Below are 27,308 nucleotides of genomic sequence, written 5' to 3' on the forward strand. Positions count from 1 at the left end.
CCCAAGATCAGAGCGGCTCTGATCACCCTAGCCTTTTCTAAACCATTGAAGACCTGGATGTGCTCTGTGGCCTGGGCTGGGGAGGTTAGATGGCCTATTAGAATGCTTGTGTCGATTGCTGTTTTGCTTGGTGTCTGTGGTAGATTTTTATCCTTTGCTAATATTTTGGGGTTTTAAGGTGTTGTCAGCTGCTCAAAGTCACATTGATGAGATGGGCAGCCACATAAATAGATTATATAAATAAATATAATAGAGCTGTCCAAGAAAATTTCAAAGAGCCACTAACCGACCTTAGAAGCTGTAGACAAAAACGTCCCTTATCGGGTGCTAAAGCTCAATTCATATCAGACATGTGTTCACACAACCACATGGAACTGAAGTTAGCCGAGCCCAAACTCTGCCTCTGATTCTGACTTCATATCCCAGTTTCAACCTTGTAAGAAATGACATCCCAACAAACAGAGGGCGTTTAAGAGTATACAATGGCCGCAACCAGCCCACACCTATCTCAGAGACTTAATTTGCTTAAAGAAATATATTCTAATTCGGTTCGCACAGTTCAGTGGATTGCCTTGAATAAGCTCCCTTCGGGCATCCTTAAGGCTGCAACCTTCGGTGGGGCTCAAATACGCTGTAAGACCACACTGCTAGTTAAGTGCTCGCGTTTTCAGAAACCTTGCCACTTCTTTCTTCAATCTGACTTTTCTCCTGGGGCTGTTCTGGGAATCCATCAGCATCGCTTGATGCCCATCCCTTATGGAGGGTCTCCATCCCCTCCCACTCTTTCCCATCTTCCTCCCAGGCACGGTTTCGACCACCCCCATAAATCACGCCACACTTACCAAGAATTTTGCTGGAGATAACTTGCACTTCTCTCTAGGGCTGAGTCTGCCAGGCAAAGAAAATGATCCCTTCCCATTCAGAGCAGTTTCTGACCAGAGGATCCAAGCCAGCTCATACAGATTTGATTATATTTGCATCCTGCCTGCCTGTGAGCTGCCGGGTCCAAACAGTGCTGGCCTTGCCCAATGACTTGGATTCATGTAGGGAAAACATCTGTGTTTTTTTTTATTGTCGTTGTTGAAAACCTTGAACTAGGAGGAGCTATTGGGGTTCCTAGGCCAGCCCTCTCTCTATTGCTGCCATCCCAATTTCCCATTGATTTTTCTGAAATGCAGGGTTGCATCAATAATGCAACAAAATGGGAGCGGGGAGGAATATGGCATTAGACCACATTAAAGTGGTTTGATCGGAAATGAAATGCAAAAGACGGCAGACAGAGAGGCAGAGCAGCTCATCTTGCGGGCAAGAACAGCCAATAGCCAGAAATGGGACTATATTATTGAAGCCGCCCATGATCCACAAAACTGCTGGATTGGGAACGGTTGGGATTTGGGGGGATCAAATTGTAGTGGTTGTCTTCCTTTCTTTGCAAATGGTTCCAGTTGGTGAGGGTTGGGAGGGGAGAGGTCACTCCCCAGGGCTCTGCTACTCCTTTTCATATCATCAGTATGGAGATGATATACAACTGTTATCAGTAGTGGGTTCTAAAAAATGTTACCTCCGGTTTTGTGGGCGTGGCTAGGTGGGGGCATGTGACTGAGTGGGCATGGCCAACTTGACATTACTCATGCATACTCAGTCACATGACCCCACTACCACCAAGCCACGCCATTGAAACAGTGGCAAAAAAATTTGGGACTCTGACTGAGGGAAGGGGTAGGGAAAACTCCAAAAAATAGACCTCCGGATGATTTAAGGTGTGGAAAAGCCATAAATTTCCTAGAAGGAATCAAAGCATTCAACTTTGCAGCCCAGATACCACCCCTGTGTTTATAAAACTGACGGACGAGTGAGAGGGGGTGAGAGAACAACGGGAAGGAAAGGTTGGGAGATAGGAAAAAATGCAGGCGAAGGTGCTGGACTGTGCAAGCAGGGTGGGAGGGTGGGAGGAAAGTTTACCCAGTCCTGACTTGGGACAAGGAAGAAGAAGAAGAAGAAGGCTCCAGGCACTAGCACTGAATTTCAACAGCCTCACTTGGCTAGCCTGGATAGAAAGATACAGTTCAGAGATGGGTTGCTCCCAGTTCGGAATGGTTCAGGGGCGTGGCCAGCCAGCTGTCACTACCAGTTCAGCAACCCAGGCCCAATTACCGAACCGGGAGCAACCCACCTCTGAATTGTATCTTTCAATCCCAGGTTAGCCAAGTGAGGCTATTGAAATTCTTCTTCTTCTTCTTCTTCTTCTTCTTCTTCTTCTTCTTCTTCTTCTTCTTCTTCTTCTTCTTCTTCTTCTTCTTCTTCTTCTTCTTCTTCTTCTTCTTCTTCTTCTTCTTCTTCTTCCCCCCCTCCTCCTCCTCCTCCTCCCCCTCCCTTTCCCTTTCTCCTTCTCCTTCTCCCTCTTCTTCTTCCATGTCTAGATCAAACTTTAAATTGCTGGAATGAAACCACCTCCTTGGCTTATTTTTGGCCCAAAATGTCACTATCAGCACGTTTCATGTAGTAGCGATATACCAGCAGGTGGGCCAGGCTCTCTGTCTCTCCACGTTCACATGTGTTGTTATCTACTAAGAGCCTCCATTGTGCATATTACACTTAGGCACTCTTACACTTAGTATAAGGGAGCGCAGATCCTTCAGCCATATCCTCCTATAATGTTATTCCTTGCTCGATAGTCTCCTTTCTCTATCTTTGAATTCGATTTTGTTCTTGTATACCCTCAAGAATGTTTGTTCTTGCACATAAAGCTGTTTCTAGAAGTGAGTCAGCGGGTTAGGAGCATACAGTATGTCCATTCAGAGGATGTCAAGAATCATTCTCTTGCTTAGTTCTCTTGGCATCTGCTGCTACCTCTCTCCTGGTCTTAGGTAGGGCAATGCCAGCAAAAGGATATATTTTATCAATTGGTGTAGGTTTGAGACAACCTGTCCCTAAGCATACTGCTTCATTGATGGTGGTATCAACTTATTTTGCATGTGCAGATCATGTGCCCCACACTGGAGTAGTAGACTCTGCTGCAGAGGCGCTCAAGGCTGATGTGCCCAATGTAGATGGTTGAGCATCCCATGTGCAGTTTATCAATTGGAGGAGAGAAACCAACTACAGACCAGTCCTACCATGAGTGAGGGGCTGTGATTGGACTGTGTCTGGACTGTCCAGGCACAAGGATTTTCCGCCTTCTCGATAGGGTTACAGCTCCCTGGTCAGGAATGGCGCGCAACTTGAGGGCTCTCCCATACTCACAGCTTCTGCTTGAAGAGCAGCTAGCTGCTGTGGCCAAGAGGGTGTTTGCACAACTCCATTTGGGCATCAGTTGCATCCTTCCCTGGATCAGTCAGTCCTCCAGTGACATCTCACAGCTCAATTATTGTAACATGCTCTACATGGAGCTGCCTTTGAAAATCACTCTGAAGCTTCAACTGATCCACAAGACAATGCTACAAGCAGTGATAATATTGCCTCAGGCTGTTGACACCACATCTTTCTGCTCTGTGAACTAGACTTTTTGCCTGTGTTTCCAGGTGCAACTCAAGGTGCTGGTTATTGCCTACAATGCCCTATGTGGCAGAGTCTGGTTATTTGAAAAACCATGGTCTTCTTTGGTTTCTGCCTGTATAATATGACCCAGTAGGATGCTCATTCCAAGTCTGTTGCATTCCAGGAACCAGGAAGGCTGACTTGCCCTTTAGAATAGGGCTCCTGCCACCCAAGATCTGTATGACCCTCTTCCCGATGACTTTCTGGAAGGCCCTGAAAACCTGGTTATTTACCCAGGACTTTGGATAAGGGTGGATGGGATTCTGGTTTGTAATGTTTTATATTGGTTACTCGGACTGCCACATTACACTTATTTTGCAATTATTTTTGTACATGCGCGAGAGAATTTTTCATGTTTTGTGGGTTTTAACGTTGCTCCTGCAATCAGACAGCATTCAAACTGAACGAATAAACCAACCGCTGGCGTTTTCCTCACTCCCGGCACCTAGCTTATTCAAGATATTAAGAGAAGCTGGCTAGGCTATCCTTAGCCTGTGAGCCAAGTGCAGTTCTCCAGGCCTCTTAGCTACCACTTCTAGACTCTTACAAGGTGTATTCCCCCCCCCTTTTCAAAATTGCTTTCCCCATCCAGCTGCCTCACAACTGAAAAACTGCCCTTTGTACAGACAAGTTCTTCAATCATATTAAATCCCGCCCCCCCAATTCCTTTTGATGGGGAAAAGAAATCCAAAAATCCCTTCTCCCAGTATCTGGATCTATTCTTCTCTACAATGAGGGTACCAAGAAAGTTCAACTAAATAATTTGGATTAGGAGGGGAAAAAGGCTCTTTCTGAACTTCTAGAACCATTGCGGGTCTTGAAGGGTGATGCTTATTTGCTTGGCTCCAGTTCAAACCAGGTAAGAGTCCATCAATGCTTACGTGGTTCATAAAGGTTGTCTGAAAGTTCCCCACTTCAAAGGATAAGAAGTTATGGGAGGAAGCTTCCCAAACCCTGACACACAATTGATAAGCCAGGAGGCATATCTCAAAACGTTCCTACTCTCCCTCTCCAATCCAGATGCTGGCCTATAGGTTGGGCAAACTGGGACTGTCTGATGTATCTGAAGAACGCTAGGTTGGAAAATGGAAAACAGACCCTACATCCAGTATCATCTGGCTGCAATGCAGAAGTATGCCTATGTTTTATTTATAAATCAACAACTATTAGACGACTTTGAAACGCAGTTTAACATAATTATACTTGGCTTTCAGATAGGATTGGCAGCTGAATTATGCAAATTGATTCTTTGGAGGCAAAAAAAACCCCAAAAGCAATTTTTATGCTGGGGTTTTTAAACATGCATCCGTTGCCTGATGCTGCAGTCACTCTGAGAACCAGCCTTTTTGTGCAGTTTTGTGCATTTCTCCACTGAATACCATAAAGGATATTTAGTGTTATAGACTTGCCTAAGCAGCTACAAAACAAAAGGGCTTTTTCCCCCCTTGGAGAGCTACCCACTCAAACGCTTAATGAAAAGACAGAGTTTGATCTCTTTTTATTTCTTTAATTGCAGTTAATACAAAGATTCCAAAAATAGAAAGAGTTCATAATGGCAACAAGTGCCAGCTTCAAGTTTTGGGATTTTTTTTCAATTAAAACATTTAAAAAACAAAACAAAAAAAAAACCAGCGAGGACATGTGATAAATTTGTACAGTTTAATGAGAAGGGAGAGGAGAAGCGAAAGCTGGAGGCCTTTTTTTTCCTTCAAAAGCCAACAGCTTCCATTTCTTGTATGAAATGGGAGCACCAAACATGACTGGATGTAAAAAGGTACCATAACAAGCGTGGGTAGATTTGTGTGTGTATGTGTCTTTAGTGTAAGTCAGTACATGGGGCAGCCATGAAAGGCATGGCCCTGGTAAAGTGCTGGGGCCGCCTCTTGGCTGGAGTTCTACCCTCATTAACCATGGTTCAATCAAGGCACAATCCCAACATGGTAGTTTGGACCCAGGAATCCTTATGGCTCTAAAACATGATTTACAATCTTGACTCAAGAGTGGGCTTGGGCGCTTATGGGCAACATGGCAGGCGCTGCTAGATACTGAAGTCCTATGATCATCGTTTTGTTTCCCTCCACGCAGGATTGCCCAAAGGGATTCATCACCATGTCCACATGACTCTCAGCAATCCGTTTCTTTTTCCCAACTTGGTAAAATCAAATACCCCGCTCCCCAAAAATCTGCCTCATTTCAGATCAGACTTGTTTCGTACAGATCCCTCCACGCCTGGACTGCGATGTTGTTCACTGCAATTTAGAGAGGAGAATAAATGGGTTGCCTTCTTCTCTTCGGAATCCCACCCTCTTTTAAGGCTTAAAAAAGTGATTTCTGCAGCAAATGTAGATAAGAGTATATTGGACTACAACCCCCAGCATCCCCCACCTATGACCATAACTGGCTAAGGTTACTGGGAATTGGTTTTTTTCTTTTCTTTTTTCCCCTTCAGGGGGCAGCATCTAACCTTGGTCCAACAAAGGACTAGAAACCTGTTTCATCTCGAAGAAAGGGCTGGGGCAGCTGCTGGCATGAGAGGAAGGAAGGAAGAGGGGGGGGGGGCAATTGGTCTTCGGTTGACACAAAGCAAGAACAAAACTGTGAGAATAGGAAGGGAAAACAAAAAGGTTTTGTTCTTTCCAACATTCATTAACTCTGCAAAGTTTAACGGCTCCTCCCCGGCTTGTGTGCGTAAGCAGCTGCTGGCTGAACTGCAAGGGAGGGGAAGAACTTCCTTGTTGGGTGTCTGAAATTGGAAACCTATCCCCCCTCCTGCCCTCCCCCAAACACAGGAATCCAGGCCCTCAGCAAAGGAGACCAAACAGGACCAGAAAAATGAAGCCAGGGGAAAATTGGAGCAACAGGGCCCATTCCACTTCAAGAATTGACTAGAGTTTGACTAAGCATGCACACTCTCTCTCAGGAATCCACTGAAAACTGATCAGCACACTTAAAGCAAGCATGAAAATATCAAGTAGCATGTTGGTCGGTCTAACAGCTGGCTGGTCAACCAACAGCAGGGATCAATGCTTTGGTCCTGAAGTGATTAGATGACCTGCAACTTGCCCTCCACCCCTTAACCAATAAGGCAGCACCATTTTCATTTTTTAAAAAGAGCCCCATGGACTCTACCCTGCTCCCACCCCCTTTGCTACCAGCCCTACAATGACTAAATACAGATTAGATTCTCTTGCAATATATTGCTGATAGTTGGGGGGGGGGGGGGAAGCAAGCCGGCACTGTTGATCCATTTGGTTTCCCTTGCTCCCAAGTGGCACTTGAGAAACACATGTTCACAGTATGTCAGGCACAGTTCGAAAGGACAAGAGGACCTTAACCCTAGGAAGAAAAAGACCAACGTCCACGGGCAACTCTCTGCGATATAAATATTCTCTCCAACTACTTTTGGTTGCTTGGAGCTGAAGCCAGCTTGAGAATGCATTGGGGGGAGAAGAGCGGGAATTAGAGAGGCCACACCAAAAGAGGCACAGTTGCTTGCTGCCAAGCAGCTGCAGCACAGAGACAGCAAGGCAGTTGTTAAGGCAAATGACATAGGAAGCAGGCTTGTGCGCACATGGAAGGTCTCCTAGCTTCTAAAAGATTCATTCCCCAACTCATTGTCACCATCCAAGGGGGACGAAGGGCTGTCATGTTATAATGATGGAACTTAAGAGTGAATCCTGAGTGGGAAGTTACGCCTTCAGCGTCCTCAAGTGAGGTAAAACCACCAGGGGACGAACATCAGAATCCTCCCATCTTCCAGGCAATCATTCACACTGAAAGACAGTGGAAGAACTGGGCTGAGGAGAGGCACTCTACTGACCTGGCAGCCTCCTAACAGGGTGCCGTTTAAGGCAATGGAAGTCACTTCCTTCACCCACCCGGCCCAAAGAAACAGATCAAAGCTGGAGTGCAGAGACACTTTATCTTTGAGCAAATAAGGGAGTGTGGCATTGGTGGGACTGGCTAGCTTTGTCCTCACTAATGCTATGTGCTACTAGTGTTGGGGGAGGAAGGTTTGTTCTCAGTCCAGGGGTCTCACCTTTCATCAGAGGCAAAACACAACTACAAGACAGAATGTTAAAACACACACACGCACACACAGGAGGAAGGGTTTCTCAAAGCCAGCAGGGCAATGAGGCCCAGAACCAGAGATTGTGAAGCAAAGGTAACTTCACAAAACAGGCAAAGAAAGCAGCAACTTCAAAACAACCCAGAAAGATCCTGTATCAGAAGATCAGGCAAGAACAGAAACATCTGAAGGGTGTAGAGGCGGCCATCCTGACTCCCAGCCAAGAGATGAGAAGTCTCCACATATTTTCGCCTGGGGGCTGCGTAAGAAGCACTGCCAAGAATATGTAAAAGCAAGTGAGGAGGATGTACCTTTTAAAGAATCCATCCAAAACATTTGGCATTGCCTTGGGGGGAAGGGAGGGGGGAGGGAGGATTCCCCTAAAGGTTGGGGCGCAGTGCATAGCACTATTGGGAATGGGGTGGGGTTATTTTGGATGTCCCTGCTCTTGGTGGAAAGGCTAGAAGCTCTAGCATCCAGCCATACCCTGGTTGGAAACTGCTCTGGCATTGCACAGAAGGCAGCCAGGCAGGTTATTGCCTCCAAAGTGCTTGTATCTGCCTTGTGGCAGGGTGAATGGGGAGCAATTGCACTGTTCCCTTTCCCTCCTGGCCAATACTGAAGGCACAGAGTGAAAAAAAAAAGTAGTTTTCCCCAGCGGCCACAGCACTAGGAAAATGTTAGGGTGCCCTTAGTTGGCCGAGGCTGGTGTAGACATCTTCTGCTCCACTCAACTCCTCAAACACAGGAATCAGGTTCAGCAGCTCAGTGTCTGTCATATCATCAAACCAAGACTGGACCGGCACCTACAGGGCAGTCAGAGAGATAAAGAGAAGTCAATTGGAAGCAAGCAGACAGGGAACAAGGCATTATATTTTGAAAAAGTAAAACAAGCCTGGCAAAACTAGGATCTGGGGAGTAGCATTAAAATGTTAACAGCAATTATTTAACTCTTGGCTGCACCCCTTTTGGCCCCTGCTGGATCAGGCCAAGGCTAGTTTCTCACAGTGATCAACAGATGCTCTAGTAAGCTAAAGATGGAAATATAAATCTCCCTGCTATTTTTCCCCTGTAATGGGCATTTGGGAGCATATTGTTCCCAAGTTGTTGGAAGGCCATGTGGAGATTTTTAAGACCCATTGCCCTTGAGAGACCTGTCTTTCAGGAATTTAGCCCAGCCTTTCAAAGGCTATCCAAGTTAGTGCCTATTAGCATATATTGTGTTAATGAGTTCCACTACTTCCTGTATGGATTGTGTGAATAGGTGGGGTGTGTGTGTTCTGTTTTAATTTTCCATGCAATCCAGCTCTGATGGATGGCCTCGGGTCCTAGTATTTTGAGATGGGAAGGCGGGGGGGGGGATCCCTGTCTACTTAGAAGTGTAGCGATGGGAGTTTTCCTACACTGGAGAGTGAAATATGTGAACTGCTTGAAGCTGGTTTTAAGAAAAGGGAAAATATTTCAAATATTAAAGAGGGAAACAGAGTGGCATGTTATTGGGATGAGGCCACTTTAAAAGGCAAGAAGTTAGATAGGGGCTATAGGAACATCAGTCAACCAGAGGGAATTAGCTGAATTCTTTCTGGTTATAACCTTGGTGCGTAGGACAGCATTCAGTAAACTGGGAAAGGCGGAAGAGGGAGTTGAGAGAATTTCTCAGCCATCTCTACAGGAAGATGAGAAAGTCTTGCAATGATAAGGTGAAAAAAAAAAAGATCAGCATCTGCCTCCATACTGTTCCTATAAATCTCTGGCTAGGGATCTGAGAAGACACACGTCTCCCCTTTCTGTCACTAAAGAGGGAATGCCACTCCCAAAGCAGACCATCTGTCATTTGTCTTTGGCTCAAGAATGCAAATGTCACAAGAAACATCAAGGGTTTAGAAGCTAGGGAACAACTCTTGAAGGTGCTTTTTTTTTTTTAAGTTCTTCCCCAAAACCAGATTAAAATGTTTTTTTTAAGCCAAGTGATCTATCAAAATCAGAACTACAAATTAATTCACAATAATCTCACTCCTTAGCCATCATTTATGGAAGGTTAGAGAGTAAAAAGCTCACCGCGTTCTCTGGATGGAAGATGTAGGAAGCTGGAGAATTGTCCAGGATCAGGGTTTTGCGCAGATCACGGCCCAACCGGCTGAGATCCTTCACGTAACATCCCTGGTGGAATACACACGACTCCCGGAAGAGGCGGGTCCGGAAGACTCCACACTTGTCCAGAAGGTCCGTCACTGGGTCAGCATACTAGCCAGAAGAAAGAAAGAAATAAAGGGACTGCTTTGTGCGTAGAATGACAATGAAAGGACTCAGCAATCAAGATAATCTGAATACTATGGCTCTGTGACCAGGTCCCATAAAAGCAGAATTTGTTACTTGGCACTGATTCTTTTAAGTGAAATTTTGTGGTATTGGCTATCCTTTCCTTTCCTTCTTTCTTTTATTTCTCTCTCTCTCTCTCTCTTCATAACTATCTATCTATCTATCCGGCCAGTAAGATCCCACAGATTGGGCCTCCTTCAGATGCCGTCAGCCAGACAGTGTCGGCTGTCGGACACCCGGAGGAGAGCCTTCTCTGTGGCTGCTCCGACCCTTTGGAATCAGCTACCCCCAGACATACAGACCTTACCCACTCTCATGGCCTTCAGGAAAGCTGTAAAAACCTGGCTGTTCCGGCAGGCCTGGGGCTGTTGACCTCATTGTTAAGGTCCAGCCCCGATTAGAACGAATGCGTGGCTTGTGAATTTTTAAACTATCCTTTTTTATTTTCCTTTTCTTTCCTTCTTTTCTTTCTTCTTTTGTAAGCCGCCCGGAGTCCTTCGGGATTGGGTGGCATATAAATTTTAACAATAAATACAATAAATCTATCTATCTATCTATCTATCTATCTATCTATCTATCTATCTATCTATCTATCTATCTATCTATCTATCTATCTATCATCTATCTATCTATCTATCTATCTATCTATCTATCTATCTATCTATCTATCTATCTAATATATCAATTTTTATAACTTACTCAAGAACATAGCTAATACTCCTTTTTCTCCTATTTTCCCCACCTATGTGAGGAGAGTTGCACCTCACTTAGGTGCAGAACTTTCTGTAGTCAGTTATTAATAAGAATTTAAACTCCCTGCAAACCTATAATTACATCGTACCGATTTCACAAAATTTAAGTGACAAATTCCTTCCCATTATAGCTCCAGGCAACTTTGAAAGCAGAGCAGACCAGCCACATGTCTGGCTAAGCTATTGGGAACCCACTCACCTTAGCTAAGCTGGCAGTGAAGAGCACACATTCAAACAGCTCCCCCATTCGCCTCAGGAATTCATCTACAAATGGCCGCTTCAGCACATACACCTAGAGATTAACAGAAAGGTGAGGAGATGGTACATAAAGTACTTGCTTATATCTGCAGTGTGCTTTGGAACTGGAATAGTTGAAGGTCAGGCTTAATTCCAGTGTTGCCAAAATATGCAAAGCATGGCAAATATTTTAAGGGTGAAGTGGAAGGTGGAAACGAGTTGACAGAATGCTTCTCCAACCCATAACCCTTTTTTGTATAATTTTTATTAAACATTTTCTTAAAAGAAGATAAAAACTAATACAAACTAATATAAGTGAGAAAAACAAAAGAAGAAATGAAAGAAAACGCTAAAAATGCAAGGAAGTAAAATAAAATAGAAATAGAAAAAAAATACAAATAAATAATGTCCAGACTTCTTTATAGCAGTTAGAAATCCAGTTATAAATTTACCTCTTACTTTTAAAGTTACCACATAGCTCTTTTCTTTCTACAATCTCTTCTGTCTAATCAACAAATCCATAAATCATAAGCTTATTTTTTTTCTGTTTCAGGCAAAAAGCCTAAAAGGGGGTTTCCAGGCCGCAATAAATGGAGATATTGTCTTTTCTCTGGTCAGAGATCCAACCCATAACTCTCATTTCATAATCTATCCCACCACACACTCTTCCCTTCATTACCCGGCCTTCTTTTATCCCTCAGGGTTTAACACATAGGAGCAAGTCACGTAGGAGAATAACAGCATTTCCAGACTCTATTCATATTATTTGGCAAGCATCGAGTTACAGAGTTACAGAGATCTGCGTTTGCTCAATAAAATGAATGAAGGGTAGGGGAAAACTTTAGCAGAACTGGAAATCTAGCTTTGCAAACATAATAAGTTATCTCAGCCTAGGTTTCTGGAACGGCTGCATCATTTTATTTTATTTTATTTTTCAAATTCTGGGAATTACATTTCCAATGCGTCTTGAAAATACCAATGTTTTGGAAAATTGCCTTAGATATCCAGTGTCTGATCATCTCAGAGGTGAGAAGATCCTGGAGGAAATGCAGAATATAAATCTAACAAATAAAATAGGAATGGAAGGGAAGAAGGGCAAATCGTTACGATGGAACTTCATACTGGTACCTCCTCAGTGTCACCAATGAAAGCCAGATGATGAACTGGTGGAGGTATCAGCCTTCGACAGGGAGACCTCAGTTCTAGTCTCTGCTCAGCTGTTACACTCAACAGAAGACACCATATTTTAATCTAAGGTATCTCACAGGATTTTTCTATAAAGATAAAAAGGCAGGAAGGACCAACTACACTATCCTAAATTCCTGCAGCCCACCATTTTGAAACCTGCCAAGTCCATTGTAAGAACCCTTTCTCTTGTTGATAGGTAAGGAGTAAGTTACGTTATCAGAAGCCAACTGCAGGATTCAACTGCAGGATTATGTAGCTACAACTTCAGACATTTTAGGGGAGCAGAGAGAACCGAAACAAATGTAGATTGAGTCTCAATAGTCCTTGGTAGTCTCTGCCTGGTGACTTTTTCTCTCTGGAAGCTCCTGCTGTTGCATCATCCAATCAGGGAGGTCACTATGGTAGAACATCATTCCTTATGTTGCAAAGAAGCCGCCTCCTGAAACAAGTAATCAAGAATAGGCCGTGTTGCCTGGTAACAGCCTATCCTGGATTACTTGAACCAGGCTGAGGCCTTCACCGCAGGCCTTCCTCCTCTTCTTCTTCTTTTTTGCAGGTGGTCTTGGCTAAGAGAAGAGGCCTAAACGCACACTTGGTGCCAGAAGCAAAATATCGCCAAGCCCATCAAACTCCCAACTGTGAAGAGCAAGAAGCTTACCTCATGAGTTGTTCCCTCTATCTCAACCGGCACAATGAAGTCAGCGTTGTTGATTGGCTGAGAATTTTGTTAAAAGGAACATGTTAATTTGGCAAACAAACCTTCAATTATTCTCCTCCTCCCCCGGCAGGACCCCCTCCCCAAATTTTCTGTCTAAAGGCAGCTCCTGACTTCTTTCCAGGATTTTTTTTAATGACGTTGTTTAGTAGGCTCTGCTTCCATTTCCATTGCAAGATTCTGCATTTTGTGTCTCTCTCTTTTTTTAAAAATAACTACCGGTATCTTAAATGCCTGAAGCAATATAGATCAAAGACCTAAATTCCTGATGGGTCAGGCATCATTTAGTCATGCTAATTCTAACTTCTGACAGATTCTTCCCATTTGTTGATGGCAGCCAACAACACAAATTTGTTATTATACAATTCGGTGTTCCTTAACCACAGTGAATTTAAGATGCATGGACTTCAAACTTGCAGAATTTCACAGTCAGCATGGTGGCTGGGGAAATTCTGGGTGTTGCAAGTCCACGCATCTAAAATTGCTGAGATTAAGAAATACTGACCTAGAATAAGCACAGAGCCTCCAACTAAGAAGCTCTCAATTCATAAGTTGTAAAATTGCTCCTACTACTTGGGGCTTAGAGGAGATGCAGTTGTGGTGATGGAATAAATTTTGATCTTCTTTGGTAAGATCATCACTCTTTCCATGGGCAGACCATATATGAAGAGATGTGCTGAACATCTACTCCTTTTAGTGTGATATAAGTCGGGGTGTCAAACCTGATTTCATTGAAAGCCGCATCAGGGTTGTGTTTGACCTTGGTGGGCGTGGCTTGGGGCACGGCCAGCTTGATGTCACTCATTAAGGCTCCGTTTTCAGCCGCAATGGCCTCCTGCAGCCTTCTGCCAGCAAAAGCGGAGGCCTCCTTGAGCTCTGTTTTTGCTGGAAGAGGGTTGCAGGAGGCTGTCACAGCTGAAAATGAAGCCCAGGAGGGCCGTGCGCAGCCCTCCTGAGCTCCATTTTTACTGGCAGAGGCCACCACGATCCGGTCTTTCATTGTTGCTCACTGACCATTTGAAGTTACAAAGGATCTACCTTGGAGCTACTTATGAACAGGATTCAAAGCTCCAATGGTCAGCCACCCCCTCCCCTGATGCGGTTACATGGCCAAACTTTGGGTGCTCGGTAACATGGCTGAACTCAGTTGTTTGCAGGGTCCTGGGATCACATGACCACATTTTACTGTCATTTTGCAGACAATTGGCACACGTTTGGGCCAAAATTGTGCCCATAGCAAACCATTATTTTGCTTAACAATGCAATGTTCACTTAACAACAGATTTACTTAACGGCTGCTGCAAAAAAGGCCATAGAATTAGACCTTGGGCCAATCATGTGACCAATCCATTTTGCAACCATTACAACTCATGAGCATGATGAGCAGACGCCATTAGAATCATAAGTCAAAGACTATCTGCATATCGGCCAATATATCTGAAAGGCATCAAATAGGAGGAGGAAATTTAAATCAATGTTTCTTCTAAACCTGACCTTCGTTCCCCTGATCTAGTATGCCCTCCGGGTCTCCTTGTACTTGTTTATCCATTATGCAACAAAACAGAACCAGGGAGCTAGCTACTCAAGGGTTTCACCTTGAAGGAACTGTGCACTAAGGTCTCATCCAGGTCAATCACCACACATATTCGGCCCTGGTCTTGTTGAGTCACCTCAGGGAGAAGGCATGTTCCAGGAATCTAGAAAAAGAAATGTGAGCTTAGCTTCCGCGGGCTGCAAGAACCACATTTTGTGATATGCATTGTACCCTGTTTTAAGTCTACAAGTTTAATTTTGGAACTTTATCTTACAGCTGTGCAAAAGTGCAGGAACACAGCAACTGTCAGCAACTCTTTTCAATCTAACATCGAGGTGCAATTGCCTGCACCAAATGCAGCTGCTTTAAGGAACTGCTTGAAAATGTTACCCGAGCCCTGTCTCATGCATCATATCCCATTTTTGCCCTACTCTGCATTATATGCCATGCATTCCCAAATGCTTCTGGGCAGCTTACCCCCCCCCAAAAAAATGACGCTGTTGTGAAGCACATTTAACAAGCTTCACTCAGTTATATTAACAAGTACCATATTTTGCCATTTGGAAAGTTCTTGTTTCAGCAACTAATCCACCCTGGGAGAAAGTTTCGAAATATTTCTAGCAGGACTACCAGATTCTGTAACAGCTTTTTTCCTTTTGCCATTCGTCAGGTAAACTCACAAGATTCGTTTTCCTCACCATGTACATGTATACATCTGAACTAAACTGTGTTGTTTAAACTGTGTCATATAATATAGGTGGGTATATGCATAATTTTTGTATTTATTGATTTAGTCATATTCATGTAATGTATATTGGAGGTGGTGACTCTTTGAGAGTTGTATGCAATGAAATTTCATTTTAATGTATGCCAAATAGTGTACATTCGAAGTGACAATAAAGTTAGTCTGTTTGCAGAGAAAAAAAGCATGGCCAAAAACCAACAACCCCTAGGCCTAATATTTAAAATGTGCATATCACCTCAAGACTTAGTCCTCTAGGGATCCTTAACTTCCACAATAAAGATACAAGTATCTTTGACGTATGACCATTCAATTAGTGTTTGAAATGATGATGGTGTTGACAAAAGTGATTTACAACTGGCCCTTGCACTGCTGTAGTGTCCTCAGTTCCCGTGATCAAAATTTAGGCGCCTGGCAAGGGCCTTGCATTTATGATGGCTGATAGCATCCCAGGGTCATGTGATCACCATTTGAGACCTTCGCAGCTGATTTCTTGGAAACAAAATCAATGGGGAAACCAACAGAAAATGTTGCAAGTCATAGTCATGGGATATCTCGCTTAATGACCAAATTTCTTAACAACAAATGTTCTGGTTTTAAGTCAAGGATTACCTGTATCTCAAAAATGCTTTTCTTCCTGTTAACAGATCTATTTTTAATCCACACTTATTTTTAACGCAGGAGTACAATGAATACAGATGCTTTTTAAAATGTAGAATAATTCCAGTGTTATACACTGTAGGCTCCCTGTGTCTTTCTATTGTCTCTCTCGCCATCCAATAATCACCTCATGTCCACATTAAAGCCGCAATGACTTTATTTTTAGGAGAAGGATGTACCATTGTCCAGTTAAGTTTTAATTCTTTTTTCTAAAACTTTCTAAATGCAAAGTGATTTCCATTATGTATTCTTTCAGACAAGTACATTTCAGAATTTGGTCAAAGCCTGTTATGAATAGCTGAATATGCCTCGAATTTGCATACTGTTATGCAAATTCGAGGCATATTCATATTGACATCTTACAATTTTCTACAGCAAACATTAGATCCCTTTTCAAAGTAGTTACTGCCATTTACAGTTCAGAGAGTACATTTATTTATTTATTTTAAAAAAATAAGCCTACTTTTGTGCCATAAATGCTGCAAGTATTATTTGGGTATTTTTATTTAGATTTTACCTGTCTTGTTTTTATCATTGAAATGTATTTTTCTGTTTATACTGTATTTTATTATACTTAATAAATATATTATACCCTTATTACTGTTTGATGACCCCTGCCCGAGACACCATTTGCTGCCAGACTGGGCCAGAAATCTAGGAAAGAAATATACACAGAGCCAGTGGGAACACTGTCCCACATTTCTGTTCACTATAATATTTCTCCTAACAAAAAGCAAATTTTCAGGCAAACAGGGAACAACTTTTCTCTTTATTGCCACATCATTCTTCATCACAACATTCTTTAAGCTCCAGGGAAAACTGTCTCTATTTATTTGACAGACAGCTACATTTTCCAGGAGCAATTTACATGTTGATCCATGTTGCTGGCATGTGGGAGGACACCTCTACAAAACAGAGAAAGGGAGTGCGTATACACACCAAAGAAGGAGCAGCAGTTTGCATTGAAGAATATGTTCTGCAAAACTCCAAGTTGTTGAGTTGGGAAAACGCTGCCAGGAGATATCCCCCAGATGTCTCGGTGACTTCGTTTAGACAAAACTATTGATAAGCCCATGTCTGAATTCTATCATTTCTGGCTACAGAAATGGCTTGAGAATTTTAACTTTCTACTGAGGATAAACTCTTGTTGTAGTCCAATCTCTACTCTGAATGAAGAAATTCTTGCATCCCAAATGGGAAAATGGCCGTCAGTCCTGTGAATGCTCACCAGCAACTGACAGAGGAGAGTTTCACTAACACATTTGCTGTTGGTGTGAATTACACCATGCCACATTCCTGCTCACAGAAATTTGCTTTCAACAGCAAGACAAGCGGACACACACACCTCCCCCCACCCAAATTTCACTGGAGACGAACAGAAATTTGCTTAGTCAGAGCAGGATCATTTTCCTTTGTTCACATATACAAATGTGTGAGCGTGCGTACACACAGAGAGGCACAGTTGTTACCACGAAGCTAGAGCTGGGTATCGACTGCATTATTTTCCTTCCTTGCTGCCACACACATTATTTGGATTAACACATCAAAACTGAAGTTAATTGCAACTAAGTCTCACTGAAAATACTGATAATATTAAACCAGCAGACCCATTGAACTGCTGCTCAATTCATAGTTTGCTGCCCCTTACTGGAGATTTTCTCTCAATGGGGAACTCCCTACGCCTGCCATTTATTTCCAGAGGGAAAATGAAGACTTGGCTCAAGAGCAGATACAGATCTCTCTTGCCTTTAGAACAAACACATACCTGATAAAACTGGTATTGAAGACACTGCAACAGATCAGACTAAAAGGGGGGGAAAAAGAGGAGAGCAAAGATGTAGGTTTATGAGAAAGATGAGACAGTGATACTATTCTTTGGGGATTTCAGCAAAGCCTCTGTCAAGGAACAGCGTTGCAAAGGCTGGCTTCACACATTACTATACATATTTCTCACCAAGAACAGCCATAGCACATGAAGAAAAGGTAGCCGAGGGACTCTGAAAAATTACAGGCGCTAGGTGCTTGAAAAGCTTAGAGGATGTTTTAGATTAACACATGAAGGGGACTTTTAAGTCTGTTAATGCAGTCCTAATTTCTTTGATCATGCTGCAGACATTTGGGGCAACAGAAGGAAATCAAGCAGCACTCTTACTTACAGGCATGTTTTTAAAATAAAGAAATCACAAGCAAAATAGCTGCACTGCATCTCTGTTAGGTTTATATCTAATTTAGTCAACCACAGGCCAAATTAAAAAAAGAAGGAAAGAGCAGATGACACGTGGTTTTTAAGAGCTCCTGCCCATAAAAAGGTTCCCCATCCTTGCTATGCATAATGAATTTTTTTTAAATTTTAATAGTGGAAATTAATATCCTCTTTTTAAAGAGGATATTCATCCACATCTCAGAGAAACTGTGGACTTTTAAAGGAGGGTAAGATATATACACCATAAGCTATAATATTTAAGGTCTTTTTCTGTCTGCTTACACAACTATGGAAAATAGAATGAAGTCCATTTCTGGATAAAATGGGTTTACTTTTCACTGTTCTACTCTCCTGTCATTAGCTGTGGCTTCCCAACCCACGGAGAAGCAGATAAATATTCCCTCGTTCTATATTATAGCACTCTCCATAGATACCAGTACAGATACCACAGCCTTCCTTAATTGGGCATGTTGTTAAAATATCCATGATTGGGAGAGACATGGGAACAAGGTCAGCCAATGAATAGGCATAGCAACTAAGTCAGCCAATGGGACCTTAAACAGATCAGAGTCTGTGCAGAGAATTGAAACAGAAACTTAACCAGTCTGCTGCTCTGAGAAGTAAACAAGCAGTCTGTCTGGGCTTGTTTGCTGAAATGAAACTCTCCTGCCTTGTGTTTACTTGGAAGAACCATCTGTTGGTATTTATTCATCTATCCTTATGTATATAAAGACGTTAATGAATCCAGCTGAATCAGTTATCTGTGTGTGCTTTCTGGATTTGATTTTTCTGCAACAAACTCTTGACACATTTTCTAGATGTATTGAGACTGCAGCTTCCAACATCTCCAGTTGCAAATTCTGGGAATGTCAGTCCTTACGCAATGACAAACGGTTGGGTTAGGAAAAACTGCCATGATTTCCAAAACAATTCTAAAAGCAATTGATTCCAATCCAACCAGGTATTTTCCTGCTGCAGGCAATTTTATAAAAGAACAAAAGAAAGAGCCACTGGCATTTTTTTTTCCGGAGCATAGGATCAAGAGTTTGTTTGCGCAATTAAAAAAGAGGAGAGATACACAAGCAGGATAAAATTAAAAGCAAGAAAGGACATTCAGAGACAGAATAGCAAGGTGAGTATTTGATGCCTGGGGAAGCAGGTAGAGGTTATATCCTATAAGGACACCCATTTAACATCAGGAATGCCAGAATCCAGAAAGAAAAAGGAGGTAGATAAAGTAGCTCCCAAGCCCACTAATTGCATTTGCAAACCCTCTGGGTGGATTTAGCTGTCACCGCACTCGCGTACTTCCTCACCTTGGCAATGGTGTTTGTCTCTTCCTTATGCAGCCCATGATTGTTGCCAAAGGCCGTCTGCCCCACATTCTGTGCACGAAGGCAACAGAAAAGAGCCTTGAAGATGCTCCGGCCACGAGGCTTCTTCGGAGAGGATTTGGACACCAACACTACAAACAGAAGAATAGTTACAATAAGAACTTGTTACAGGTCTGCAGCTCAGGAGAACATTTCACACATACCCCTCCACGAGATAAGCATTTTTGGCAGGCTACCCTCAGGGACTCTGGATGATGACTAATCAAAAATAATCAACTTTTTTTTAAAAAAAGAATTCTTTTCCACATTCTCAAATGTACTCTACACAGAGCGGGACAACAACATGGATCCATCAATACATCTCATCTCTTCTTTGCTTTATTGCTGTCAATAAGTCAATCTTTAGCTTTGGGGAAAGGACTTCATTTTGTCAGAGGTTATGAAAATAATGAAGAGGCTGAATCTTGCCTCCATTCCTCACAATGTTCAGGAGAAACCAGCAGGTGGCACTATAGATCCACAAATATTGACCAATACATGGATGCTCTTCCATCATTGACACTTATGGAAAGACTGGGAAAACTTGTGAAGTAGGTTATAGGTAAGTCCTTGACTTACAATTGTTCGTTTAGTGACCATTTAAAGTTACAATGGACTTCCCCAGAGCTACTTACAACCCGGTTCCAAAGTTCAGTTCATTTCTGATTTCCAGCAAAAAAAAAAAGACCCATTGGGTTCAGTTAACGACTAGCGTAAAAAGGATTGTAAAATCGGGTATGGTGACATGGAGACTCACTTAACAAACACAATTTATGACCATAATACTGATTTCAATTATGGCTACAACTCAAGGACTACCTTTACACAAATACAGTTGGATGGAAGTATCTAGAGATAAAAAAAGCGGGGAGGACTGCACTAATCTGACCTGTGGCCGTTGTGTCTCTGCAGACAGAACATATCCAGAAAGGATTACTAAACATGGGCTGAAATGAGGCTTTGCATGCTAGGAAATGGGACAATTTCATAGGCAGCCAATGAGGAGCACGGAAACTCAGAGGCCATTGGACCAATTAGATACTTCCGTGCAGGACTGTAGGTTGCACTCTACAAGCTAAGTAAGCTTTCATGAGTTCATCCAGTAGGACTGGATATGAAGAGCTAAGGCATGATTATCCTGAAGTGTCCCCGTCCCCCAATCATATTTAGTTACAATGCATTAGTCATATAAACTCATTCTTTATACTGGATTTATCCAGGAAAGCGACCAACATGCTGGACTTTTGAGCAAGATCCTGGGATGATTTATGCCAATGAATAGGAAAAAGCAGCTCATTTCTGGACAGTGTTACGTTTAGCAAGTGTTTGTTTTTACATGCGTTCTCTCACGTTTTGTTTTTAATCTGTGCTTTACCCAAATAACTAGGAAAAACATCTAAACTTACAGTCTTGAGTGCACCTTCTCATAGCATATGGTTCTCTCTCTCTCTCTCTCTGTGTGTGTGTGTGTATGTGTGTGTGTATAGTGATCTTCCTCCCATATTTGGGCATACCGGGGGTTGTAACTCTAAATAGATACCTTTCACCCTGGCTTGGCTGATAAGGAGTCGAGCTCTGTGGCTTAGTGGTTAACACATCTGCCTAAGATGCAATACAGCACAGGTTCGATTCCCAGTAAGGGTATGGCTAGCTGATGAGAGCTAAATAGCTTGAAATAGATCTATACTAGTCTCCCTTTATTTATTTATCAGCACAAATACAACATACACACACACACACACACACACACACACACACACTCTAGAAGTAAGCACACTACTGTAGCTGCAGAATTAGTATTATACTTGATTTGCAAACTTCAGAGAGGTCTGTAAGAAGACTAACAATGTTCACACATGCACATTAGCCTAGAAAATGCAGCTCGGCTAATCTTCCATTGGAATTCAAAAACAACCCCGTTTATCTGTACAGTACAGATAAATACCGTACAGTAGATAAAAAGTGTTCTGCAAGACCTCTATTGCAACAAAGAGTTGATCCAGGTTTTCTGAATGTAACAGCACTGCGATTTCAAAAAACTGCACTATGAACCCTCAAATCCAAACTGTAAGTGAGACTCATGCAGGAATGTAACCGCGATCTGTATGAAAGCAACAGAGAATGAAGTGGTCCAATGGATAGTCCAAAATTCAGTAGCTCCAAGACCTTTTAAAATGATCGGGCCAGTTTTGACTATTCTGCCACATTTCTAAACCCCCATGAGCTTCTATTTAAAGGCAAATATTTCTTAAAATATTAAACTTCCATTTAAAGGGAGATATTTTTGAGCAAGGGCTCAGTGGCTAAGACACTGAGTTTGCAATCAGAAAGGTCGGCAGTTCAGCAATTCGAATCCCTAGCGCCGTGTAATGGAGTGAGCTCCCGTTACTTGTTCCAGCTTCTGCCAAACTAGCAGTACGAAAGCATGTAAAAATGCAAGTAGAAAAATAGGGGAGACCTTTGGTGGGAAGGTAACAGTGTTCTGTGTGCCTTTAGCAATAGCAGTTAACACTTATATACCGCTTCATAGGGCTTTCAGCCCTCTCTAAGCAGTTTACAGAGTCAGCATATCGGCCCCACAGTCTGGGTCCTCATTTCACCCACTTCGGAAGGATTGAAGGCTGAGTCAACCTTGAGCCGGTGAGATTAGAACTGCTGAACTGCAGATAACAGTCAGCTGAAGTGGCCTGCAGTACTGCACCCTAACCACTGCGCCACCTCGGCTCTCCGACATTTAGTCATGCCGACCACATGACCACGGAGACGTCTTTGGACAGCACTGGCTCTTTGGCTTTGAAACAGAGATGAGCACCACCCTCTAGAGTCGGGAACAATTAGCACATATGTGCGAAGGGAACCTTTACCTATTTTTTCATATTCTTCAACTGTAATACATGTTGTATTAAATACTCCGTATGATACAACACAGAAAGTAGTAACGCACTGCTTTCGGTTTCTTTGCCATCAATAAACAGGATCTCTTTAAAACAATGAAATCTCAAGTCTTAAAACTTCTGCAATAGCAGAGATATTTAGATATGCTTGCTCTGCAAACTACGGAAGGAGTTTTCAGAGGCCGAGTAATCAAAGTCCTATTTGTATGTGAGACAAACATACAAAGAAAGAGAAGCAGAAGAAAGAGAAGCAGAATGTCTAAGACAGATTCCAATGTTAAAAGTCAACAAACCTTGCTCCTATGTAAAGGAGGTAAGAAGTTATCATAAAAAAAGCATCCTCTCTATGTCCCAAATTTACATCTCCAAATCTACAAGGGAACTGCTTTTTTTTTTTTTAACTCAATCAAACCCAAACCTTGCTTTGGATGGACGCCCTTGGTTCTCAAGGTCATTGTATAATATCCAGAAATAAACCACTGGTACACCCTTAGACCTCAAACTGGCCATCCAAAGTCAGATACTGTCCCTCTGACTCTGGCCTTGGTTAATGGAAAACTTTTCATTTGCTCTGTTAGGAGTCGCAAAGAGCCTTTCACTTGAGTAAGAGGGGAGGGGGAAAGCCTGAGATCTGTGAACCAAGGGCTTGGTTGAAAAGTTCAAGGCATGATTAGAATGAGAACTGATGGTCAGCAGATATTTTGTGATCCTTTACGGGTTACTTTTTGACAGACTAAAGTCGTGATAGCAAACCTATCACATGTGATTTGATTTGATTTATTTGGCTTATATGCCACCCTATTCCCGGAAGACTCAGGGCGGCTAACAATAAAAAGGGGAGGGGGTACAAAAATAAAAATAGAAAACAGCAATTTAAAATTCAACAACAGTCGTAACCTCGAGTGGGGCTGGATAATTCAACAGCCCCAGGCCTGCCAGAACAGGCAGATCTTAGTTGCTTTGCGGAAGGCTGGAAGGGTAGTAAGGGTCCGGATCTCAACGGGGAGATCGTTCCAGAAGTGGCACGCAGAACCATCTCTTCAGGCATGCGAGCCATTGCCCGTTGTCCTTCTGGGTTCGAGCACGCCGGCCAGCTGGTCTTCATACATGTGAGAGTACCGGAAACCCAGAAGAGCTCTTCTGGGTTCCGGCATGTGCATACACACCAACCAGCTGGGTTTTGCATGCATGCGTGCCAGAAACTGTAAGACCAAGTGGCCGGTGCGCATGTACATGCCAGAAACCGTAAGAGCAACTGCTCAGTGTGCGCATGTGCACCGGGTGGCTGCTCGCCCCGTTTCCGGCACACACACATGCGCTCCCGTTTCGGCACTCAGTGCCGAAAAGGTTTGCCAACACTAGACTAAAGTGTATGGCAGGAATGGACAATCTAATATCCTCCAAATATTTTTAGAATTAACAAGAAAATAAAATCTGTCAATGCAAGCAAGACCCAATCAAGACCCAACTACTCCTACTTGATTCCAGGTTTAATGAACAAGTCGCCTAGTCCAACGTCATCTAAATAAAAGCTAAGTTCTTGTCTCAAGTGGAAGGGTTGACAACAGATATGAGATATGAATACAGGATCAGAAAAAGCATCACACGCAAATAGAAACTGGTTGTCTTGGGGACTCAGAAGCTGAAAATGACCCAATCAATCATATGATACAGCTGCAAAAAAAATAATACATGAAATCCTGTTGCATCCACAGAAAAACAGCATCACTATCAGGAGAATTCATTACTTTTGAATAATCTACATTGGTCATTCCATACCTAGAATATTGCATTCAGGTTTAGACATTGTATTTTAGAAAGGACATTAACAGACTGAAGTGTACCCAGAGGAAAGCAACCAAAGTGGAGGAATGGTTGGAGGTATCAAGTGTATTTAATCTGGAGAAGATTTCAGGGAGACATGATAGTTGCCTTCAAGCATCTGAAATGTGTCACATATAAGGAAGTATCATTCAAAACAGTTGAAAACAGGACAAGAAATCAAAAGTTTAATAGATTACAAACTAAATTTTAGCTGTAATTTTTTTTAAAAAATCTAAAAGTAGGAACCGTTCAATAATGGAACAGACTATGAATTCTCCTTCCCTTATATGATTTAATCAAAGCAGAGAGGTAGGAGGAAGTAATTGCCAAGAAAATGGTGTCATTGTCTATGGAGATTCTCAGTTATCCAGGTCATGGTTGTCCCAAAGATGCTCTTTTAAAAGGCAACTGGACTTTCTGGTTTTCCTTGAAGACATTTCGCTTCTCATCCAAGAAGCTTCTTCAGTTCTGATTGAAGAACTTTGTTACCTGTTTATAGGCATTGTTTCAATTCTGGATTAAGATTGAAGTCTCTACTGAAGGTTTCCCAGGATAAGACAATTTTGAGGAAGACCTGAAGGCTTATGTTAACATTTAACTAAAGAACGAAATTTGGCAATGGATGATAAAACTTATCTTGGGAAATGTTAAACCATGGCCCTAGAACATAAATATATTTGTTGATTTCATGCCTTCAGCAAACTGCACCTTAACCCTAGTTTAAAAGGGAAAAATCCAGTCAATATTGCAACAACTGGAGCAAAATTAAAAGCTGGCAATAGGCACTATAGAAAATATGTTTTCTTTTCCTTCATCTGCATTGCTACTGCCACCAGTTTTTCTTCTCCTCTTCCTCCTTCTTCTCATGCCTATATCACAGGCCTTCTCTGTCAGCTGTCAGGTTCAGCTAAGGTATATCTGCAGTAGATATTACAACTGGCAGCAAGCAAGACCCTACAAGGTAAATTCAAATAGGTATTTCTGATCCTCAAAGTAGACCTGAAAAATAATTTGTGCACATGTATTTGTCATCTTTGCAAATTAGTTTTGAATATTATCAGTCACAGAAAGCAGCAAAAAGATGTTGGCTGAGTTTGGATCAATGACTACAGATGGCCCAGCGAAAATATTCTACTCAACCACGAACGTAACTTCACAGGATTGTAATGAGGACAAAAAGGTTACTAAGAAGGAAGGCATCACTGCGCAATTCAAAAATCAAAATGTGGGTCAGCCTTATGTTGGAGATTTCACAAGGAGTCGTCCACATACTTTCATATCTTTGTTACCCCCCAAAATCTGGAAAGATAAGAATAAGATAAGAAGAATCAACCTTCTTGAGCAAATTTATCAATCATTCAATGCTCTGCAAAAAATTGCCAAAACTCACAAACTCCACATCTGGCACTTTTCAAATGAAAATCAAAGCTCCACTTTCCAAAATATGTCTCTGTTCCTTCCATCACAGATCTTCAATGTTTGGTTTCTGACTTTTGAAGGAACACAATGAAGAAGCAACACACAGATTTTAAGGGGACCACCACAAACTTCTCTAGGAAAAAACTTACAATTGATAAGGAACACTAGGCTGATATCACACCAAGCTACAGATTTGGGGGGGGGAGAGGCTTTCACTTAGCACAGGGGTGTCAAACTGCCGGCCATGGGGCGGATGGTCACATGCAGGCCACACTCACCCCAGCTCCATGAATGGGAAAAAAAACATCATGAAACGTCATGTTACAGAAAAGTGATGCGGCAAGTTTGACACCCATGGCTTAGCTAGTTATTTAAAGCCAGCCTAATATGATTTAGTCAACAAACTATGGCCAAGCAAATCATGGTTCAGCACAATGTACAGAACTAATCAATGTAAGGTAATTCCAGCATGTAGGCTCATACAGTAAAAAACAGGTTATAAAATGAGAGAGAGATCTGGAGGGAGAGAGCAAAAACAAGCAATAATTATTAAGCATAAATATCTCATATCATTAATAGTAGAATACAGATCTCTTTAAAATGAGGTTTTCCCAGACAGACCAAGATATCTTCTATCTCACTTGGATTAAATTGAAAAAAGTGTTCAGGATCACACAAAAAATGGGGAAGAGACAGGTAAGAATGTGTGCATTATGACACTGTGACCCAACTCTACTCCTTCATACTTGCACACAACATTACAATGCAGATACAAAAGAACAGAGATTCACTGTGATGTCATAGCACATGTTTTGACACTTTGGTGACATCATAGTTAGGTACACATAACAATTTCAGACAGGGAAAAGGATAGGAGGATTCAATCTCTCCTAGATATACTGTTCCAATATCAAAGCCCTTGTACCATTAGCAGATGTTTTAAGGTGTTAAAAAATTATCAGAATCTATTTTAATTCCTGCCCTGCATTTTGAACAAAAGAAAACAAAATACCTGGCAAGGGGACAGCCCACACTTTGTCCCTCTATGCCCATTTGTGTAGATCTGCTCATATTCAAAAGTATATCCAACTTCCTCCCTTGCTAATAGAAATTCTGCCTTTTGGAGATTTTTCTCTTCCAAACCAGTTTCTGTATTCTTAGTTTCACAGCCCAAAGCCTAGAATGATCCTAATTACTATCCAAAAATTGTCCCAAATTCAATCACGAATCTTTATAACATGCTAACTGGGTGAGAAAAAGGTGTCACTATCAAAACAATTTTCTCTGTAGTACTTTCACCTTAAATGCACATACTTTCTGCTGGTTTAGAAATATTAATTGGGAAAAGGTACAATGCATTCACTCTGCCCACTTCAACTGAAAATATAAATTGATTGTATCATAAAATGCTCATCTGTGAAAGACAAACATCCATAATAAGAGGGATTTTAAAAACTCAATGCCGAAATATTTCAACGTACTCTTGGAATCATGGACCAAAATATCTTGCAAAAGCTTTCCCTCTCTATGCTTAAAACTTGCTACTCTTTAGACCTATAGTATTATGGGTATAGGGAATTTACAGATAGCCTTGACTTAAGACCATAAATCTTAAGTCTGTCTATTACAGCTGTAAGTAGTCATGGTTATAAAGCAAGTCATCTATGTGACCAACCTGATTTTATGACTTTTATGGCATACATAAAGCGACCACCAGAGTTGTTAAGTGAATGCTGTGGACGTTAAGCAAACCAATTGTTCACTATGAATTGGTTTTGTTAAAAGCTGGAAGTAAATGCCACATTTTGGCAAAAAAAAAAAAAAGGTCATGTAACAAGACAC

The 27,308-nt window shown here is 42.1% G+C and overlaps 2 protein-coding genes across 3 annotated transcripts in view; both read right to left on the reverse strand.

The window, feature by feature from the left end:
* AVIL (advillin) overlaps nt 1-964 on the reverse strand; it is a 46,087-nt gene extending 45,123 nt beyond the window's left edge. Inside the window, exon 1 of the mRNA XM_087710539.1 lies at nt 843-964. The gene's annotated coding sequence lies outside the window, so the exon portion shown is untranslated. The remainder of the gene's footprint in view (nt 1-842) is intronic.
* A 4,054-nt stretch (nt 965-5,018) lies between these two features.
* CTDSP2 (CTD small phosphatase 2) overlaps nt 5,019-27,308 on the reverse strand; it is a 57,375-nt gene continuing 35,085 nt past the window's right edge. The window contains exons 2-8 of one of the 2 annotated variants that reach the window (XM_087710540.1): nt 19,273-19,421; nt 17,519-17,557; nt 14,413-14,514; nt 12,761-12,817; nt 10,877-10,969; nt 9,665-9,850; nt 5,019-8,412 (exon numbers count right to left, since the gene is read on the reverse strand). In XM_087710540.1, the coding sequence (XP_087566666.1) occupies nt 8,287-8,412; nt 9,665-9,850; nt 10,877-10,969; nt 12,761-12,817; nt 14,413-14,514; nt 17,519-17,557; nt 19,273-19,421 (752 nt within the window). In that variant the 3' untranslated portion in view covers nt 5,019-8,286. The remainder of the gene's footprint in view (nt 8,413-9,664; nt 9,851-10,876; nt 10,970-12,760; nt 12,818-14,412; nt 14,515-17,518; nt 17,558-19,272; nt 19,422-27,308) is intronic. The other variant, XM_087710542.1, reaches the window with a different exon arrangement.

The sequence above is a fragment of the Thamnophis sirtalis genome, unplaced genomic scaffold, assembly GCF_051295495.1.
Source record: "Thamnophis sirtalis isolate CommonGarterSnake01/CBP01778 unplaced genomic scaffold, rThaSir2_p1.2 scaffold_3, whole genome shotgun sequence".
Taxonomy (NCBI): domain Eukaryota; kingdom Metazoa; phylum Chordata; class Lepidosauria; order Squamata; family Natricidae; genus Thamnophis; species Thamnophis sirtalis.